Source organism: Hemiscyllium ocellatum, chromosome 32 (assembly GCF_020745735.1).
Source record: "Hemiscyllium ocellatum isolate sHemOce1 chromosome 32, sHemOce1.pat.X.cur, whole genome shotgun sequence".
Lineage (NCBI taxonomy): Eukaryota > Metazoa > Chordata > Chondrichthyes > Orectolobiformes > Hemiscylliidae > Hemiscyllium > Hemiscyllium ocellatum.
This window is the reverse complement of record NC_083432.1, coordinates 47,887,303-47,909,252: the sequence shown is the minus strand read 5'-3', so window position 1 is coordinate 47,909,252 and position 21,950 is coordinate 47,887,303. Positions and strand designations below refer to the sequence as shown.

The window sequence follows — 21,950 nt, the reverse complement described above, 5'->3', positions numbered from 1 at the left end:
GGTCACCCAAAGCGCCTCCTTTACTAGGTTTTTATTCCAATGAGGCGTTGTGTTTTAAAGAATTCATACAAAACTATCCATAATTGGTAATCACGGATGCTGTAATTTAAGACCCCCAGCTATAGCTTTCATATTATCCTCTGATCTATTGCTACAAATGGCCCGCAATAATCAACTCTGGGGAGAGGATTACAGCCTTCCTCATTCCTGAATATCATCACTTGCACATCATTCTCAAAGAGCATGATTTATCACACAGACGAACATAAACAACACACAACTTACACACAATGGCATCCATAGTGCTGCTGACATATTTTGCAATAAATCAAGAAAGCAAGAAGGAAAACATTCCCACAAAAATCAAAGAAAATGGAGAAATAAACAAATATACCACCGTGGTAAATTGAGAAATAGAAGGAAAGACACTATTTGTCAAATTATATGACAGTCTTGTAAAACATAAATAACACATAATATTTACATAGAGAGACACGAGGCAGTGCAGCTGTACTTACAATAATCCAACCCACGGTGTGTGTCTCTTCCCAAATTGTTTTATTCCAGCCTCTCTCTCAAGTTATAGGCTTGTTTTTAAAAGGACAGTAGAATTTCACGTCAGACACAGGGAGACCATGTCGGCGATTTACCGACGAATACATATCTATTCTGCAACAGCTGCATTAATTATTTAATGAGTCACGTGATCGAGGGGGAAGGGGGGATTTCAAATTCATACTCCAAGGAGAAGTGTCACCTTCCACTGGGAGAGAAGAAAATATTTCATATTCCTTTCTATTCTAAATGATTTTTGTTCTCAAAATGATATTCATGCATTCTTAACAACACATGCTAAAAAGTGGGATTCAAGAGGTTTTCAATCGGGCGGGAATAAAAAGGAAGTGTGGCTATATCAAAGGATTCAGGGCTTTCTAAGTCTCATCCTTTGCATTCTAGGACGCTTCTTAGACTTTGAACCATGTCCATTCTCAATGGCGTTCTTTATTCATTACAGATATTCCAATGGGGACATGTTGCCAGAATCATGCATCTCTGCCTGTTTTATTTCACCACAAGTTTACTTCTCTCATGCATTGTCTTTCTAAGTTTCAAACTCTCCATTTTATCTTTCATATCCATGTTTTCTGTCGCACAGTTGGTTTTGTACTATTGTGGAATCAAAATATATTTTTCAAGGAAGATCCCTTTTCACTACACAAGGGCAATTTTACTCCCCCTGCAATAAATCTGGCAACCAGTCGCTACTAGCAACATAAACGCCTCCGAAAAATTTCGAGCAACTAGAAGAATGATACGCCTTTTTGAAAAAAATTCAACCCAATGTATTTTGCGTTGGAGACATGATAATGATTCGGATAAAATCTGTGCTAAGGGATGCTGAATCTCAGTTATTATCAAAGAGGTGTGGATAAGGTGGGAGACCCTCTTTCTTTTGGTATCAGCGATGTTTTTTTTTAAAATAACAATAACCTTAGGGAGAATCATGCTCCGGGAGACCAATTTGACACAGAGCTTTCTAACTTGGCCTTGCTTCGATATTCTCTCTGCGGGTGCTTCCTCACGTGCACACCAGCAATGTACATTGCGGTAGGTTTATTTAAAATAGCACCAGAGATTATTTCGTTGTAAGTTTAAAGAATCCGTCCTAAGTGGCCCAGAATATTACCTGCAACTCAGCCTTTGTTCTCTTCAGAAACCCTACCGTTTTCAGGAAATTATAATGATATAATTTAATGATATCCTTATAAAGCTCATCCGTCATATTTATTGCATTTTAAAATGATGTTAGAAAATTCCAGAGGCTTATAAAAGAGAACAAAGCATGTTCCGTTATAAGAGCCATCTAAATAATTTGGGGGGGAAAACGTGGATTGAGGGGCGGGACTTCTCAACCAACAAAGGCAACGTTTTCGTTTATTTCTTTTTAACATGCATTTGAAACTTTTTTTTCCTCTAAAGTGCATGATGGATTATTGCGTTCATGTGTTTATTGCCTTGAAAAACACAACACGTTGCACTAATAAACTGGAGTTAGAAAAGATGCGGAAAAATTGGGCTTCAGTTTCACGCACTCTTAATACAATTTGCATTACATGGTAGTTGTTTCTTCAATCGTGAAAAGGTGATATCGATTTTATGCTCTTAGCGAAGAAAGACCCTGAATAACAATAAGGTTTGAATTAGGGCGTCCGCATCTAGCGGAGCTATGATAAGAATAAGCTAGTCTGCAAAGCCCAACACGTTGCATGCACGAAATGTCTTTCTATTCTGTCCCTCTCTACCTCCCAGTTTAGCTCGATGTCCATTGTCCGCAAGCAAACCGCATTTCATAATTTTTAAAAGTCAAGCTAAAATCTATTTCTTATCACAAATACAAAAAAAAGTATCAATAAATTTGCAAGGCAATTCAATTTTGAATGGTTTTGAATCTTATTGAATCTTGTATAGAGAAAATGCAGCCTGATAACACAACAATGGTTTTTCTTCTCAATGGTTGAGTTTTAGAGACCATCCTTATATGCAATTGTAAAGAGCAGCACGCACACATACACGGACACAGGCATGTGTGCATACATCTAAGATTCATCCCACGGCCTATTCTTAGCCATTGCTGAATATTAAAAACAGGATTTCAAAACAAACATTCAAGATCGTTTATCTTTACTAATGCAAGTTGGAACAGTCAAGCAAGGCTAACAGAACGGACAGTTTCACCGACGTACCACAGATTTTAAACTCAGTGAACGAGGGGTAACCCTGAATTTTTTTTATCCTTTAGTATTGAGAATGTTCAGATAGAACAGAGTCATGTCTTAAAGGTCAAGGGTTTCAGAGGTCAGACTGTTAGTATAAAAACAGCTAATCGGATAGAAAAGTTGTCCTTTCCGTGAACCCTTTCTGCTGTCCTGCTGACCAACCGACATGCTGATTTTATTCTGTAACCTTCAAATATGGTTAAAAACTTAACAAACGATAAACACCAAAACACAAACCATAAGAAGATTCTACAGCCAAAATGTTGGCGGTGTGTATTTCAAGTTGCACATAGCAAGTATGCATTGCCAATTAATTGTCAAAAGAACAACAAAGCGATTCAAAGTGATGAAATCAATTGACTTTGTTTGCTATTACCTTTCCTTTCAGCATTTTCCGTTCTCCAATTCTGAACATTTTTACGATTTTTAAGCATGGTTGAGAGACAATCTTCCGATGTGACTGAAAAATTCCACGCTCTGTTCATATTTTTAAAGAACTCTCCAGGTCGCTCACCACTTTTCCCCGGGACCAGCCATCCAGATTTGCTGTTGAGCAACAATGGGAGAAGTATTTAAAGAAAGCAGTGATTAATGATTTCAAGTTAATTCTCGCATTTTCAGAACCTCTCCGAGTACAAATAATGCCTGTGAACTTTAGTTGTATAGCTTGCATTCAGAGCCTTTGGCAACAGTCTGGCAGAGGGTGTAGGACTGACTGGCCTGTTATCTGTGTTTGAATGGAGAAAATTGAACAGCTACTGGCGAGATTCAATGAATAATTCTTATATTATTAACTAAAGTAATTACTCATCAAAACACTTCAGAATTATATACCTAAACGAAAATGTTACATTTGGAAAGGCTGCATTTCAAATCGTCTCGGTTTCGTGAGACCTCCGTGGGGGAAGCACAAAACACATATACATTGGTTAGAAAGGATTTTCTCGTATAAGCGACAAATTGTAAATCTTTCTGCTGTCTCCAAAAGCAATACGTGATTTAAGAAAATCAAACTTTATTCGAGTTTCTTTTGTAACAACCGGATATGTGAAATCTCATCATATTGTAAAACACGTTGCAAAGAATCATCAGAAAGGACATTTTATATCGTCTTCAAATCAATGATGTTTTACAGGTTGTGTTTGAAGTGAATATTTTTGAACGATGGAGGTAGAGTAGAGTGAGATCACCATCTCGTTTAGTTATGACATCTAAATGCAGTTTTGTAACATCATCTATTAAATTACAGTTCTAAGACAAAACACGTGCATCAGTAAACTGAACAATTGAATCAGCAAATATTACACTCAAATGTTGAATATTGTGTTACGCAATACTGTGCACTGAAGTTAACGTTCTTTCTGTATATGGTGAAGTTTCAGATTCCAGGTTGCATATGCAATGTGTTATAAGAAAGAAAATTAAAATTAATACAAAGCTTCATCTGACAAAAGAGGTCATTTGTCTTCTTGATTATCTATTTGCTTGTCAAAGCTTGAACCATTACACCTTCCAATCCCTTTCCAATACACATGCACAAAGAAAGAAAATGTTAAGAGGTTCTGTAAAAATGATACAGATGGATTTAACTTAACAAGATTGAGTGTTCTACAAGGAAAATGGGGGCATGGTGATGAACGTAAACAATCAAGAAAGAACAGACAACTGTCGTGAATGAACAAATCTTCATCAAGGAGTGCTTTCCAAACGTATTACTCCTATTAAATTATTGCACAATTCATCTGTATCCACAAGCAGGTGTAAAGGCCTCTAACAATGGCAGGATGAGCATTGCATTTGGTTAGAGGTGTACTTTACTGGCATTTTTTTCCACCAAGACCTATGTCCTTTGTTATCACCCTGGCCAACTCATACAGATGAATGAGTACAGAGAAATTTGAAGTCATGCTACCAGATCATATTTCTGCAGAAAATGGACCAGCAGACTAGATATAAATAAACAAAGGAAAAGATACACCTTGAAAAAATTTATTTCAGTTATTACTATTTACACATATTTTGGTCTGGATGAGAGTCAATACATAGAGAACAATGCAAGGACACAGACTGCTAACGAAAATACATCCTCCTGTGGGCCCGAACGAAGCAGCTGCTAAACTTCAAAGTTTGGAATGTCATAAAGAATTGTAAGGAAATTAAAACAGTTCACCTCTCTCTAACTTTCCACTTCTTTCAGCTAATGTACAATCTGCTAATACTGAGGCCAGAAGCAAGTATTATATCGTGGCTGTACAAGTCACATGCAACATATTTTCATAATCACTTTAAATAACTTTGTTGACATAATTTATTCCTACATATGATTTTTTACACGTTTGTCTTTAAAGTTCAACTACATACATTTTATTGGCACCGAAAGCAATATATTTGGGTTCAAAACGTCTGAGGAAAACGTTTGAGTACATGTCGGTGTAATATTCCAAAGCAAATACCCCAAATGTTTCTTTTTGTAAACCCCAACGGAAAATGACTCCAAGCTTAAAAACCACAAGGGCCATCTTGTTGAAATGCTTCAACATTCTTGTTGTGGGTTTGTTTTTGTGTGAATAAAAGACAGTTTGTCATCCCAGGTTGGCGAAACGGAGCCTCATTTATTAAAGTGTTCGTTTGCTGTCGAGGTAATCGTAGGCATAGAGTTCATCCTTTGTACCACCAAGTAAACATGACAAATGGGGAGACTTTGGCGTGATTAAAGATGAAACGAGGATTCATCTTTGCCAATCTCTTCTGAAAACTGCAATCTACAATATTACTAATGGGGGAGGGGAAAGAGGAGTGGGCAAAATCGGAGTATTTACAGTTTAGACTTTGCCATTATAAATAAAGTCTTTCAGTTAAAATTATATGCTTATGCGCGCGTCTACCAATTTCTCTCCCATAAGAGCAGCTATAATGTGGCTGATGGTCCACTTGGATCCTGGTTTTGAGAGCTTCCTTGCGATTGATGACTTGCAGAGGACGAAGAGCCAGTAGTAGACCTGATTTTGGTATTTGGCAACTTGTGGTCCTTTTTCCATTTCATTCGCCTGTTCTGGAACCATATTTTAATTTGCCGTTCTGACAGGCAAAGAGAATGGGCTATTTCCACCCTTCGTCTCCGGGTTAGGTACCGATTAAAATGGAACTCCTTCTCCAGCTCTAGAACTTGCTGCCTCGTGTAAGCAGTACGGGAGCGTTTGGGTTCCCCTCCTTTGTAATTAGGGTTCACTGAACAAAAAGCAACAACACAGAAATAACTGACTGAACACCACGAATCTCACAAGGAATAGAACTAGTGTACTTAAAGTAAGCATTAGAGTCAGAAAAATGTAAACGTTCACTTCTAACATTAACTGCTGTTCAAAGAAATCTGAGCGGCTAGGACACTACACATCAAAGGCACATGGCCAGAAGTGTAATTGTACTGCAATAAAAATTTATGGAGGATGTGATTACTGACCTCCAGATAGGCGATCGTAAATCTAAAGAATGGCTATTTACAGTGGGTGCAATAGATCCCGGACTTTCAGGTAGTAAAAAGCCCAGGCAAACGACTCACCGGTGTTTATATGCAATTTCTTCATCCACGGATAAACCACGGGCTCTTTGGAACAAGGAGTGTTTTGGTTGCTGAAGTTCTGGCTGCAAGAGGGCGGTGGGCTTGGAGTCACCGAGACACACTGGTGGCCATGCTTGGCTAAGTGGTTCTGCAGGCCGGTCTGCGATTGTACGTGACCCCTGGGCGCCACGACTTGCTCGCCCGAGCCCTGGAGGTTGCTGCAAGAGGAGTAGGGCTGCTCGCTGTACGCTGACCGCGGGTACATCGCCTCATGCTGGAACCCGGGCTCCCGTGCCCGGGTAAAGTATTCCGGAGAATGGCTTGGTAAGTAATTGTTCTGTGAATACTCTTCACACGGTGGAAATTTAGGGTCCACATAGTTAGAATTAATCAAAAACGAACTCATGACCTTTAATATCTGAAATGCAAAATAACTCAAAATTTTTTCTAACCCAGCCGTTTTTCCTGTTACCTAAACCCTCCTACTTTACTGTCAAGTGAACAAAGTTAGGCGTTCATGTGACACTGACAACCAATGGTAGGTCCCGTTCGATTCCCGGATAAGGAAATAGAATTGGACGCTGAATGCTCCCAAGCTTTTCCTCCAAACAGTTTTTGATTGCAGAATTTAGTGAGCTGCTTTTTTTCATTCTTAAAACTTGATATTTTTTTAAATAGGCAATTTTTGATTTAAGTCCGTTAAACAAGATTAAATTCGTCTACAAGTTTTTTCCTCTTATACGCATCAATGATGTCCTGCTAGTCGATATCACCTCAAAAATGAGTCAGCCTATATTTTTTTAAAAAGCATAAAATAAGATCCGATATATTGGAATCTGTCCGTGGCTTGTAAATCTTTTTGTAATCGTGATGCTAACGCCTTTGCAAAGCTTGGGGAAGGGGGCAGGCGTTATGGCTGGCAAAGATAAATCGGGCTGCTTTGGATCAATAGAAAATTCATCAACTAATTCAGGACACCTAAGTCAACAAATTACATTTAGCAATGCAGTAGACGGGCGATATTCACCCAGAATATCTCTTCGTGAAACGACTCCACTTCAAACATATCCAGAATACCACAATTACAACATAAAAACGTTTCACAGGTAGCAACCACACACAGGTCTAAACGAAGTTGCCCATGTTCGATTAAAAGCATGTTCGCAAACTGTGGGAGGAGTGTAAATGCACGTTTGCCTCTTGCTGTATTGAATGGCATTCGTTGACTTTAATTAGAAAGTCGCCTTATGCAAACGGGCTGCACCATCCTTGTAATTTGGAAATCGTATGTTTACCAATTCCTGAGAAAGTGATAAAAATAACTACAACGTTTTATTAAAAATGATACATATAAGATTAAAGGAAAATGCCACAAATAACTGGATTTAAATAATTGGAGGTACTCATAATCTCGTAATGTTTGATGTACTGTAATGTCATGGACAGCAAACGACATGCGCAGGGGGGTTCAGGTTGATTAATTTCTAAGTTATATCAAGTCTTCAAAAACTGACCATTTTAACGGAGGAATGCGCGGGTTATCGAAAAAGGTAACAGTTACATTTCATATCTAAATGACGTAACAAATACAGCACCAGAGAGTGCTGAGAGTTCTTACAACGAGACTGAAAAGGGAGGGGTGGGGGGGGGGGGTGGGGGGTGTGTGCAGAGGGGGAGGACAGCTCGCCATTCCAGACAGCAGTCTGACCCGCAGAATCAGGTAGATGAACACTACGCTTCGATTTTATTTATTCAGATATGTTATCGATTTGTACGAAGAAAATTCTAGGCGTGAATACATTCTTCTGTCTTCCGAGTGAATGTTGTAGCGTTTGTGTCGACTACATACTCCCCTAGATACGAATTTGTGACCACAACTTTGTCAACACAAATTCGGATCTACAGGGTATATATAGAGGACAGACATAGATTTCAGCATTTTTGTAGCTCAGAGACGTTCAAAAGCATCCATGTACCATTGAACCAACTGTGTTTTAAATGTAGCTACACAACTTTATTGAGAAACCCTTACTCCGACTTCTTTCAGTGATTTGTAGTGCAGCTGTGCATTTTTTTAAGATATTGGACTATGAAGTCTGCAGTTTCGAAAATGCAACGAAAGCAATGTCAGTAAATTCGAATCAAAGTATTCAGGATTACACTAAATCAATTTTCAGGGCCAACTTTGAACCATTGCCCAAATAAATACCCTTACGTTTATATAACTCAGCTAGTTTAGAGGGCGCTTCACATATGATGCTTTCCCAAAAGTTTGTCACCAGCTGCACAGAGCAAAGATTTTTTTCTTAATATTTAATTTATTCAAGAGCAGTGGGCAAGCCTCCACGCAGCGGTTGCATGAATCTTGTAGCAGCCATTGCGAAAATCACGCATCCTCCATTCTGAATAATTCTCCTAAAATAAAAAAGCGTTACTGTGATGTATTTGGCTGATTTGATTTGAAGTGACATGTGGTTGGAGTGGAAACTGAACGACCAACTAAAATGACCTCTGTAATTTCTTATTTAACAACACGTATTTTCTTAAATAGAGTAACTGCCATAAATTGTCCATAAAATTATATATTAAAAGCTTTGCCAATCTAAATACATTTACAACGATGAATTAGAAATATCAAAAGGTTTCAGCATACAATTATTTAATGAATGAGGACAGTGTATTGTTTCGGGCATGTAAACTGTTCCAAAGAATCTTATTTCCGGTAGTAACAAAGCATAAAAATGATGCAGAGGCTGCACTCAGCAGAGCATCCGTATGTGAATTGAGTTTATGGCTTTTTATTAGCAAAAACTTTTTTACAGTTCTAACTTTACGGTTAGGTTGATCACTATCTTTCCAACCTCCCAAACAGAAGCAGAATTTTGTATAATGTTAACTCTTATCTAATATCCTTTGCCTTTACAGTTGTATCTTTTTAACAAGCTTTCACTGTTACTACAGTTAAAAAGGAAACATGGAGCCTGTTCAAAGGCGCCTTTTCATAAAAGATAATCCTTGTGCCTTGTTTAACTCGCTGTAATAAAAATGTCGACATTTCGGAAGTTTGGAAGATAAATATATTTACTGTCCCCTATCTGCTCTGCATTTCAAAAGAATCTCGCTATAGATTGCTATCCTAACAGAGGATGCGAGCATCAGCGGGATGGGGGGAGGCCTTTTGCCCCTCCTGTTTGGAGCTTGCCATAGGATAAGTGAAAGCAGGCCTCAATCTTACTGTAGAATAGGACACAACACAGCCAATAATATGGACGTAAACAAGTGAACATGCAATCACTATCTCCACCAGAAGCGTTTAAAACCCAACTATTAACATTAGTGCCATCATTGTTTGTACCTTTAGAAACACAGTGATAGTTAAAGACTGCAGTTACTTTGCATTATTAGAATTTAAATTACATATTCCGATTTTTTTTGCAAAGTTAATATGTAATGTTCTCTATTAAGTAACTTCATACATACACTTCTCTCGACATCGTGCTCCCACCCGTTCAGCTACATACACATGTTGAGGTTAGTTCAAGGCTAAACATGTCACCAACTTACTCCTACATCCTAGCATAGTTTTTCCGATTACGTTAAATCAAATACACATGCACAGACGCACACACAAAACCCTTTGTGATATCTTTCTCTACATTCTCAAATTATACATTACAGGACGCGTCGGTTTGGACTTTGCAAAAAAATAAAATCGCACCGAGTGGTCGAAGTACCAACTTCAACATAAACATATTCGTTCTCCTTTGTCTGTTCTTGAACTGATAACATCTAGTTAGAGTAAGGCTTTCCAGCAGCCCTCTTTTTTTCCTCATTCGAAATGCCTAGCAGCTTTTTAAGAAGTGGCCAAGCACCGGCCTGGTGAACATTTTGTTTTCTCCTTCAGTTTTCGTATTAATCTCATACACTGACAGTCTTTGTTAAACACCAAGGCGTGCCGTGCGTCCGAGTACATTTTAATATTTGTTAGACGCTTTGACCTGAGTTTCACCCCGCTCTTGGACTCTCCCCCTCTACAAGTTCTATAGTATGGATAGGTCTCTCAGTCATATTGAATTTTGCTCAGGTCATTACGTTTGAGAAACATAGCGAGGCAGGAGTTTACCCAAAACAGCATTAAGGCTCTGGAAATTCTCTCAAGCATTGCATGTCTTGTGATTCCATTAGCATCAAATATTTATTATAGAAATCACAGCTCTAGTCTTCCATTGGCCGATATGCACCCAGATCCAATTTGAATAACAAAAGTAATTAATTGATCTGTTTTCTTGTGCATGCTTAGTTGCATTAATATAAAATGTTATCTTTTTCACAGTAACATATTTCACCTGTTATTACACTGGCTTAGTTAGAGAATAACATCAAGAGATAAAGCAAGTCCCAGCACATTTTATATGTGTGCATGTGTGTGTAACAGCAAATTAATTTAATCTGTTGAAAACGATTGTTTTAACACGTCAGAGGATTTTCTAATTAAAACTAAAGAGAATACCCTCACTCCACATAACCCCCTCCAGGCAAATGTCAGCAAAATTCTCGAAAAACTTATATTCAAACTTGCTTAAACTATATTTCATTTCTCCTCCATTTTCGCCCCAAGCAATCTCTACAGTTTTGCACAATGGTGAAACGTATCAGTGCACTATTAAATATTCACTGTAAGACTCCTGTGAATTTTTATTTGGCAACCCTCGTACGATATTGAGACATAAATATAAAAATGGTACAAACATTTTCCAATTCCAACATACTGTTTCGCATATAAAGCAGAAATTTTAATTTCATGCGAAGGCCTGATGGCTGTTGTTTTCGAGTGAATGTTTCAATCAAGTTTGAGGAAACTGCAAGTTTCTCGAAGCCTACTTTCGGGACGTTGCATTGTTTAAGTGAAAGGTTTTGGACACTGTAACACAGTCGTTGTCGCCATTAAATGATATAAACATCATAAAAATCGTGTTGACGATTTCTCCCACCACGCCTCCACCCCCTTCCAGCCCACCCGTTATAGAAGCCGCTCTGATTAGAAATAATGGTTTCAAGGAACAAAATGAATTCGTTTTATGTAAAACACCTAAAATGTACGAACAATCAATTTCTTTTAGAAAAATAACAAAAGAAGGTGAATGTAATTCACCAGTTGCGAAGATTTGCTTGGTTTGTTGCCAAATTTAAACCGAGGCAAAGCATTTAATATGCAAAAAAGGAACGTTGATTTCACTTTACATCAGAGTGTAAACTAAATATTTAATTCCTACACTATAATAATGACCATTCTTCAAAAGTGCTTCACTGGATGTAAAAAAAGAGTTGGGAAGATCCGAGGACATAGGAAACGTTGTAATGATGCAAAGTGTTTTTATATTTATAAGTATTAAGCAAGTTACGTGAGACGTTAACATAATCTAACCATGACGAAAAAGTTTATTGAATTCGATTAGTGAAAATTTCAGCTATGACAATTGAAAAGAATAACTGTACATCTCTGCCTTTGTTAAAATAAGAAAAATTGCCATGTGCACTTTGATTTCATGCTTAAGTTATTATATTTTACTATACAAAAGCATTTGTTTTGATGCTAATGCTAAAGGATGAAAAAATTAGTGATTTGAAGCGTTGTCAACCGCAAAGCTTCCTTGCTGTCTATAAATGCATTTTTCGCAATACGTTTAATGTTGTGCTACACAAATTGTTCATGCAAACAGTCAAAATTTAAGAACTTGTACATTTACTTTAAACAGATTTAATGCAGAGTACCAATAGTATAAACAGATTTAAAATGGGTTCGGTGCGCAGAACGACTCTGAACGCACTACGTCGTAGACAGATTTAAATGTCTTACTTTATTTAAGTGGTCAGACTAGGGACCATGGTTTGCAGATTTTTGCGGCAACTTTAAAAAAATGTGCTTTAGCTTGAGCTAGCATTAATAGTAATTAAATGAGACTGACATCCAGATAATTTGAAATAGATTTTAGATCTTTGGCAAAATGTTAGATTTTTCTTCTCGCTTTTGAAAAATGTAATAAAACCATCTTCCTAAATGGGCGCTGAGAAACAAACTTATGTTCTGAGAATCTATAAACCGATTGCTGGAGGAGCCCCCTCAAACTAATGCATAGAAAATTTGAAGAAGTTGATCTATTCCTTTTTGTGATATTGAAAATAAATTTGGAGTCTCACGTTCCCGTATCTCGCGATTTGTTTGCTTAACCTGATACTTTAAAGCACAGTAATTCGTCAATTAATTTGAAAAGACTCTCTATTGTTGAATCCTTTCCTCAGCTGTCTCCATTTACACCTATTCACGCCACGACTATGTTTAAAAATCTGATAAATGTATATGTGAACTCTTATTTTATATGCCATTGTCATATTGTACTCAACTTATCTCATGGCCTCTTGTCCAGATATAATACAGATATTTATTATTCATCCTTTTTCGCTGTACGACCTAGTTTAAATAACCGTTCCTACGTCCATACTACTTGACTCATTAATATTTTTAAAAGCTGATTGTATCTGGCGGGAAATATTTATCCCATCTATTTGTGTTTTCAAAGTCTCTTTTAACCGACACCACAGTTACTTCCGTCGGCGATTTGCTGATTTCTATTTATTGTGCAGTGTGTCCTATAAAAGGGATCAATTAATCCTCCCTGTTTTTGTGCAGATCCTGATCAGGATAGTTAGCCATTCCTCCCCCACCTTTCTCCATGTCTGTCTCCCTCTGTCTCTCCTGTTTTATTTTGCGTACTTTGTAGATTGCTGACAATCTCTAAAGCCTACTTCCACTTCCACATCTTACCTCGGTATCATTTTCTCATCTGTGCCGATAGCCAAGATCATCCCTTTTACCATTGACATCGAACTGAGTCTATCTAAGCAGACAACACCAAGTCACGCACGACGTAAACTTTTGACCCTCCACTTTTTGACCTCTTAGCTATAATGCTGTACTAACAAGCCCTCATGAACAGTTTCAACATCGCATCCTCAGACAGTATTGCTATACAGTTTTGCTTTTCCCCCCACGAGGCTCGATTTTATTTCAAGCTTCGTCCTGCTTCAATTAAGACATATAATCTAGAAATGGAAAGATTTCATTGAGACACCGGAATACCTTGAAAGTTGGTTTGAAATCTTCAAGAACAATTTGTTTTAAACCGGCACTGTTTTGAATGAATTTATATCATTATTCGTCAGGAAAAATGTCCAAACTGAAAGGGTGAGTTTTGAAGAGACAAATGACCACAGCACTTAGAAACTGCTGATAGTGCATAAGTAGAACATTTTGGGGAGATATCAAACAGACTCCTCCGACTCTGTCCTGCCAGATTAACTGAAATGGAAAGCTTGTGAGGATGTGGCAGAAAGGAGACGCATAATGACTATGAACTTGGTCTGAAGCGGGCTCTGGTGGCGGATTTGACACGTTACACGTGCAAAATAACTCCCCAAATTATGTTCGTATTTGTTTGAAATTCTGCTTTAAGTTCGGTTTTATTACGAAAAGTATCTTAAGATGTTCATAGCAAAAGTTTAATTTCCAAAACCATTGTCAGTTTGTCAGTTCTGTGCGTTCCGGGTGACGTTAGACTGTTAGTAATCGTGTCTTATTTAATGAGAACGGAGTAAATTTAAACAGGAAAGCAGGTCATCAGAAGAATCCCTTAAGGAATGAGGCATTAACAAGGGTTTTATATTATCTTTGTCATAAGATTATGTAATAATTTCGGAACCTTAAACAAATTTAATTCAATTAAATTATAATATTGCATTGTAAATGCTAAAAAAAACCGAACACTGCATAAATCAGTCTGGGATATTAGTGTTACTCTTTCAAATTACACCAACTGGGTTTTCTGTTGTGAAAATAACTGGTTCAATTGCACAGCAATATCAGTTATCAACCCGTTTTTGTTTAAGTCAATGGTGGTTAACAGATGTGCAAGTCCTGTGCACCATCAAAAAAGTTAATCCTTTCTTGAAGTATAAAAAAATGTTGCCTGATACCAATTATATTATGGTTTATAGTTTTTCTTTCATTTTACAATATATTAAGAGGAGGAGATGCATCGAAAATAATAGTGCAGTGTAATTTAAAATCTCACCTTATGCCCGTGTTGCATTTAATTAGACTATGATATGTGTAGTGGCCTTACTTAGGTCGCATGTTCTGGAACAGGGTGCCGGTTTATGGCCTAAAGTGATCCTAGTTACTGACGGTTGAAACCACGGGGAAGAGTTAATTATAACGTATGAGATATAAATGCTTTTATCCATGTGGCTGCAACTAGGTGTTTAATATGGCGATATAATCATCTGACATATTTATGACTCCGTCGCGCGTTGTGTGACCGCCTTTTGTTCCCGTTTCCCCTAAATTACAACCTGAACCTAGTCCTACTATCCATCCAGAGCCTATAAGCGCAGCAGATGTATACCACTTAAAAACCTTAACAAAGAAAATGCATCACCTTAGACCATGCCGTTAACCTGATAGGAATGGTTATCGATCCCGAACCTTTCCATGGAATAGATAATTCGCTCGTGATAGTATCAGGAGCAAATACATCTGTGTTAGAAGGGGCAAGGAACGACACCACTTTCTCTGAAACCAAATTAGTAATGTTACAGTTGGCTATTGATTCATACCATAAACATTTGTGCCTGAGTCGATTTACAGACAGCAAAGGCGGGCCGTTAGGTAGCCTTAAATAGATTGGGAATGAGCGGAATGGTTACTTGTTTTTACAGTTAGTTGTGAAATATTTACAATGAATTTTCTCCCTCGGAGAGTTGAGTCCAATTGGAATTCAATCAGTACTTTTCTACATTAGGGAGCGTTCTAATCAAATGGCGCGATTCAATATCCACTTCCTTACATTAACTCTATCATTTTTAGTCAGCTTTGGTATATTTTACTTTTGTCCTAGTATCTACCAGCAGCCCTTAGATTGTAGCCACTTTCTGCATTTATTTATACTCTAATAGTTTATTTCTTACTCTAATCAAAAACTATCAAGCTAACGTATTTCCTGACCATCCTTTACATCAGACTGAAGAACCTAAGTGAAGGGCCAAGTGTAGAAGCCAACAAGGCTGAAAGAATAGAAGTTGGTTTTAGCTTTGAAGCCAATTGACAGATTATTTTGTTCCTGAAAACAAACGATGAAAAAATTGCAAATCAGTATTTTTCTGGGAATGACGGCCTCATTCTAAACTGAAAACATTGATCCATTTTCTTTTAATGCTCTCTCGTGTATTTAGGAATTGAAGACAAAAGAATAGCATTAATTGTTGCCATCTTCCATTTTACTACAGAACACTGAAGAAAATTCATTCAATTACACCGAAAACTCTGAATAAAATGAGAAACGAAACGCAAGACCACAATGTACTTCCTCCATCAGGGATGTGTTTTCCTGTTTACACATTGGATTTCCTCAGATATCAGCGCGGAAAGGCAATTAAAAAAAAGATGACAGAAACATTTCGGCATTCTGCGAGAAAAAAAACTGACTCCTAACAATGATTTTAAAAGATCCCTCCCCAGCCCCTCACACTGCACACCGGAAGCGGCCAGAATTAAAAACTTGACGGATCCGAGGACTGTGTCACAACAAATGATTATCAACGGGTGAGAAACTTGACATTTACTGATGAGAAATGTCAAAGTATAATTTTCGTCTTATATATCTACATTTCTCCTTAGACTGGTTTGTGACTGCTCAAGTAATCGTTACAATGGGTATCAAAATATGTAGACAATCGTCATATTAGCATGACAGGAAGTCCATTACAGTAAGGGAGATTTGTTTCCAACGTTACTTGATAAAGGCATATGGCAACAATATTCAAGTACTGTAATAAACAGTAAGTGCAGTATATAAATAAAATGCTCACTAAATTATAAAACTTCAGTCTATACTTTCTTTCAGTGATACTTTACGTGTAGGTTCAAAGGATATCTACTTATGTTAAGAATGGTTTAGCCTAACAAATAGCACCTATTCCCCCGTCTCTCACTTCAACTTGAAATCCCAAAGGAAAAATTTTCGTATAAAACTCTGCAAAACGTTCAATTAGTTGTACTTAAGAGTCACATTTCAAAACGATGACATTTATAGACGCTAAAAGACTATAATTCAAAACTGACAGCAGTGAGGGAAAAGTTAAAATCTCCAATTTAACATTAGTCATTGGGTCTCACGCCTGAATTCTGAATTGTAGTGGAAAGCATGGCACACCTAGTGCTAGTCTATTGTGATGAATGCAAAATACGCCACTGTCTTCTTTTAGACATATAACTTGGGGTTTTTAAGAGACATTAAGGTTTTTGCTGCCCCCTTGCTCACCTTGAAAACATTAAGTTCTAAAATAGTTCAGGTGGGCAAAGGTTCAGTACCTCAGATTAACAAACGAACTGACCGAGTGTTGAAAACAAGTGTGCGAAATACCGAAGGTGAGATTGTGGGGGAAACCGCGAGAGGGGTGATAATTGAATCACAAAATATCATTGAGGGTCATTTGAGATTAGATTCCACTGTAACATGTCTGATGTTAAATCGCGTCCTACGTTTCTTTAATCTTTGCAAAGTCTTACGATATAGTTGCAAATAAACATTTGGATGTGCCTTAACTTAAATATTGAAACAATGGCAACCAATTTGACTCCTCATTTAGCAAGATATATAATGATCATTCTTTCGACATTCAGTTAGAGGGGGAGTCAAGGTTTGGAAAATTAATCGTCCCAGGAAGTGCTTAAAATAATATGAAGATGTCCTTGACTATACACGGCCTTCCTCAAAAAGGCCGATTTCCTCCTTAAAGCATTTATGTAAATAGATAACAAAATAAATGACATTTATCTTCACGGGACAGTGTTGAACTGTCCGTTTTCCTGTAGAGTGATTTTTTTTCAGGAAATTGCAAAAACATTTTGAATATTTTAAAAATAAAATTAAGTTAATGTAGAAACGAAGAAACTGCATGCACGATGAGCCATGTTTGGTATCTGGATTATTAACGAGTGTAAACTTTGCATAAGACTGGCCACTAGAACATGTTTGAGTACCCTTACTCCCACCCGTGCTCAATGTTAAACAATTGAAATTCATATTTATTTTAATCTTTGCTCCGAATCATAGATTAACAAACCAAGCGCTAAAAATGAAAGAAGCTTGCTATAATTGTATTAAATAGACGGAGGAAACGAATTCTCAAACACTCAATGAATTTGCAGAAGGCAAAACGCTAGGTTACCAGAAAAACAGCACCAGTGTATCTTATATATGGAAAATCTAATCCAGTTCAATGTCAACTCGATAAAACACGAAGTACATTTAAGTCTATTTAAGTAAGATAATCAGTCGCCAGAAATGAGGCCTATTAATCTCGAGCATTGTAGCTGACATTTCTTTATAGTTTGGGCCCACTGCACAAGTTAAAGGAAAGGTAAAACACATATTCGAAGAGATTAAACTATTGTACTATTGTTAATTAAGCATTTTATCAAGATTCCCCCCCCCCCCATTTTGAAATCTTCGCTGCGCCCTGCTGACAGCCATACGCGTCCTGTTGTATAATTCGACGTAACTTACCTTGAGCAGTACAGTTTCATCAGATTTTTAACTGTAGTCAGTAAAGAGTTTGGAGCCTACGGGTCTGGTAAAGGAGTCCTGTTCGATCCCTCTGGAAGACTAGTCACATTATACGCTTACAGTCTGCAAACTCAGTCAGATAAAGTTCAGCGTCACTAACATTATACAGAATGTGAAATATATTGTACCTTGTCAACTCCCCAGAACCATAAAACTAACTTTAACGACCCCACGTGACTTTTGAGAGCCAGTAGGGGTATCTGACTGCGGTATGGGCGATTTTTACGATCTAACTTTGAGATAAATACCCAATTCATTTGACATCCCCATGTCATACCGACTTCTTGTATACGTAGTTTGTTATATTCACAAGGGGAGCATGCACTTTGCAGGATAGACCTAGCATTTGCTGTGTGACTTATCAACTACCGATAAGCACTTGGACGTTCTTTTGGTAAGTTGAGTTTAAACTAAACTAAGAGTTACCTGTTGCACAAAAATGAAGCCAGATTTACAAAAGAAATGCGTGTAGTTTGTTATTTAGACAAACTTCGGAACAACACATCTTGTTACTGTATAAATCTCTCGGGGCACAGCGCAGAAATCAAGTCCGAGACACGTTTTTTTCGAACATACACAACAAAAGTGAATAGTAAAAAATCCTTTTAAAGTGTTTAACAAGAAGATGGCGGGTTTAGTTAAATCCAGAAATCACCAAATGCAAAAATTCAAATCACATAAATATCGCCTTTAAACATCAACCAGCAACTCAAAGCCGCGCGTAACAGATGAGCTTTAGCGCTTAGCATAAATGGTTAACTAAAACAGCTAGGTAAGGTCACGTTCTAATCATATCTTATAGAACTATTTTTGAAAGATAAACCCAGAGTTAATCAATAGATGTCGATGAAAAATTCCTTCTGTGCATCGTTTATATGTCTTTACAAAATGCACAATACATGGAGTTACGACCAAACACGTAGCAATATTTAAATATGTCAGTGCTAATAATATTTTATGTGCTAGATACTACGATGTATATTCACCAGATATAGTAGAACGCATTTCACTAGGTAATAGGATGTCAGCTTGTTTATAGTCAACATATTACACTACGGAGATTAGGGGTAGTTACGAGAAACTTTAACTTTATTTTGAATTAAGCTACAAACAAATACAAAAAGCTTGGTGGCAATATACTGTAGGGACTAAACATAGTTGTCATTCTTTCCCACAGAAAATATGCCATTCATCACCCTGCCCATTACAGTCTAGCTATAGGCAACATTATAAACTTTTTTGAATTATTTACAACCATTATAACTCACTAAATAATCGTATACAATCATCGTTGATTTCAGTATCTATCCACATGTATTACGAAAGATTAGAATTCTACATGGTATTTCGACATACATACTTTGCTTAAATTCACCGACAGTATCAAGGACAGTAGCTACAGGAAGGTGGTTATATTTTTGAGAGAAGATAGAGTAACAGCAAAGGTTTTCGCACTTAATCAGCGCATTGGATGGGTGGGGTGGGGGAGAGGAAGATCAAATTGTACAACTTGCGTCAATTATAAATAAGTTATACCATTTACAATCCACAAAAAACCATGCTACTTTTTCAAGAAAGCACCAATAGTTCACTGACACAGACATATGTAAGATCGAAACAAGATTTAACAGCGAAAGAACAACACAGGTTAAAAGAAAAATGTTAGCAATACCACAGAAAAGTTTAATCCATCTTTAATATTTAACAACACGCGGGGAAAATGTGCCTCGCTGTACAGTACTGGTGCACGGTGTCTGTTATTTTTCTATTTGATGTGTTAGGGTTGAAAGGCGCTTGCTCCGGCCGTCATGCTCATACTTTTCAGCTTGTTGTCCTTTTTCCATTTCATCCTCCGGTTCTGGAACCAAATCTTGATCTGCCGTTCTGAGAGACACAGCGCATGGGCAATCTCTATCCTCCGCCGTCGGGTTAGATATCTGTTGAAGTGGAACTCTTTTTCCAACTCCAACGTTTGAAAACGAGTATAAGCAGTCCTGGCTCTTTTCCCGTCGGGTCCACCCATGCCATCTGCTAATAAATACAGGAAGTTTTTTTTAACCATGCTGAATTATCCATCTCCTTTGAAAAACATCATTTTTAAAAAAAATACAATTTTGTACCTTGAAAGTGGAATATTCTCTTCCCTGGGCCTCTCCGGCCACGTATGTCAAAACGAAAGTATATTGTCCCAATTTGAATTGCTATTAATTATCATTTTCCTTTTCATTGTCTGAGCATGTAACCTGTGTCTTGACGGCTGTGCTTCTAATTATCTGCGCACACACACATACACAGACACACACACACACATACACACCAGACATGCACAGTTATACACACATGCATTCTTTTAAAAAGAATTGTCTGAAATTGCAAGCAGATCCACAGAAAATGGATCACAGCAACATTGATTATCCAGGGTTAGTGCACAGTTCTCTTTGTTATTATGCTGACCGTGCAGTTAAAGTCATAGCTTTCAATACACTAATATCATAGATATCATATAATATTTACAGCCCATCTGCTTTAAATATAACAGATTTTCAAATTTACTGATTTTTTTTGGTCGAATTGCATATTATTTTGCATGCACGTTATAAAATCGCTGTTAAATGAGTTGCATTAAATTTGCCGAAAAATCATTAGCTTAGTTTCTGTAAAGCAGAGAAATACAAATTGTTCCTATTTTGTGTCACTCAGATTGCACAATAGGACGCCATGAATTACCTGACCACAGAGCAATATTTAGGGTGATAAACAGAAAATGAAAGTGTACCATGGCCAATGTGCAGCTTTCTCATCCAAGGAAATATTTGTGGTTGCTGTTCTGGTGTTGTTGCTTGTGTTGATTCTTGCTGTGCCCTGGGATGGTTGTTGTTGTTGGCTGGAGTGCCCTCTTCGGCATCCGAGGATGCTCCGGCCTCGTCCATTTCTGTAAAATTACTTGCTGAACTAGAGGAGGTAGTCGGATCGGATGGGGAACCCTTGACTCCGTGACTGTCTTTGCCGGAACAAGGAAGGGGTTCTGGAGATGAGAGGGTGCAGCTCGCTGCTTGTCTGAACCTGGTTTCTGTAGCTGAAGGATAGCTTCTGGACTTTTCTGTATTAACCACTCCAAAGTGGTTAGATGAGGCTGAACGGGTGATGCTAAGGTCCATACCATTGTAGTTGTAGCCGTAAGTGCCTGAATGCATGGTGCCTGAATCCCTGTATGGTCCGTTCTCGGAGCTGCTCGTCCCATAATTAAGTAACTGATAATCCGGGCCATTTTGATAGCGACCGGAGAATGAGTTTACAAAGTAAGAGCTCATTTGGGTTTTTTTGGGTTGATTTGTGGTTGTTAGTCGTTATAACCCAGTCCTGCACGATTTATGATATATTAATGAATTATAGAAATGACTGTACTTCGTTCGCTTCTATGTATGCGGCCAAATATGGGGGGTGCGAGTCGGAATCACGTGCTTTTGTTGACCAGTCGTAAATTCTCACTGATGACCTCAAGGGGTAATTCATGCTCTATGGTTACAAATAATGACGATCCGAGAATCGTTACGCCATGTGAATGCAAGGTTCCAAATGGTGGCCAGGTTTGCAGACTGCGCCACCTACTGGGCTCAGTCTGCATTACACAAATTAAGGTCATTGCTTATGTATTGACATTGGCATTCTTATATTAATAATAACGCAACAAAAAGTTATATTTTAAATTTACCTACCTCAAATCAATACCCTGTTCCAGTACAGTTTACCACATATCTTATTCAACATTTGGCAATGCATTTGTTAAAAAATTCAAAAATGCTAACTATAAAACGGCTATTCAATTATCTTGCAATTGAATTGGAAATCACGTTTATAGCTATGCTTAGAGTGGAGCAATTTATTTCGTTTTTTTGACCAGATACATTTAAAAACAATTAACTTGCCATC

General features: G+C 37.6%; 2 protein-coding genes and 1 long non-coding RNA gene across 4 annotated transcripts; 1 reads left to right on the top strand and 2 right to left on the bottom strand.

Annotated features, from left to right (window-relative positions):
• Nucleotides 1-4,793: 4,793 nt before the first annotated feature.
• Nucleotides 4,794-6,796, bottom strand: hoxb4a (homeobox B4a). The gene is made up of 2 exons (XM_060849025.1): nt 6,337-6,796; nt 4,794-6,005 (listed from the first exon to the last, which is right to left on the bottom strand). The coding sequence occupies exons 1-2, from the start codon at nt 6,740-6,742 to the stop codon at nt 5,686-5,688; spliced, it is 726 nt and encodes a 241-aa protein (XP_060705008.1). The 5' UTR covers nt 6,743-6,796; the 3' UTR covers nt 4,794-5,685.
• A 1,215-nt stretch (nt 6,797-8,011) lies between these two features.
• Nucleotides 8,012-16,272, top strand: LOC132831009 (uncharacterized). The gene is made up of 2 exons (XR_009646465.1): nt 8,012-8,056; nt 15,679-16,272. It is a non-coding gene; the product is annotated as an uncharacterized LOC132831009 (long non-coding RNA).
• A 2,829-nt stretch (nt 16,273-19,101) lies between these two features.
• hoxb5a (homeobox B5a) lies at nt 19,102-21,439 on the bottom strand. Of its 2 annotated transcripts, none has more exons than XM_060849022.1 (2): nt 20,797-21,439; nt 19,102-20,051 (listed from the first exon to the last, which is right to left on the bottom strand). In XM_060849022.1, the coding sequence occupies exons 1-2, from the start codon at nt 21,329-21,331 to the stop codon at nt 19,798-19,800; spliced, it is 789 nt and encodes a 262-aa protein (XP_060705005.1). In that variant the 5' UTR covers nt 21,332-21,439; the 3' UTR covers nt 19,102-19,797. The 2 variants fall into 2 exon arrangements, with proteins under 2 accessions (XP_060705005.1, XP_060705007.1); XM_060849024.1 differs by having other exon boundaries at nt 19,102-20,048.
• Between the last annotated feature and the right edge of the window lie 511 nt (nt 21,440-21,950).

Coding starts and splice junctions, on each gene's coding strand:
- hoxb4a (XM_060849025.1), bottom strand. CDS start 6,742: ATGAGTTCGTTTTTGATTAATTCTAACTATGTGGACCCTAAATTTCCA. Junction 6,006..6,336: donor GAAATTGCATATAAACACCG/GTGAGTCGTTTG, acceptor CTTTTTGTTCAG/TGAACCCTAATTACAAAGGA.
- hoxb5a (XM_060849022.1), bottom strand. CDS start 21,331: ATGAGCTCTTACTTTGTAAACTCATTCTCCGGTCGCTATCAAAATGGC. Junction 20,052..20,796: donor AAAGCTGCACATTGGCCATG/GTACACTTTCAT, acceptor TGTATTTATTAG/CAGATGGCATGGGTGGACCC.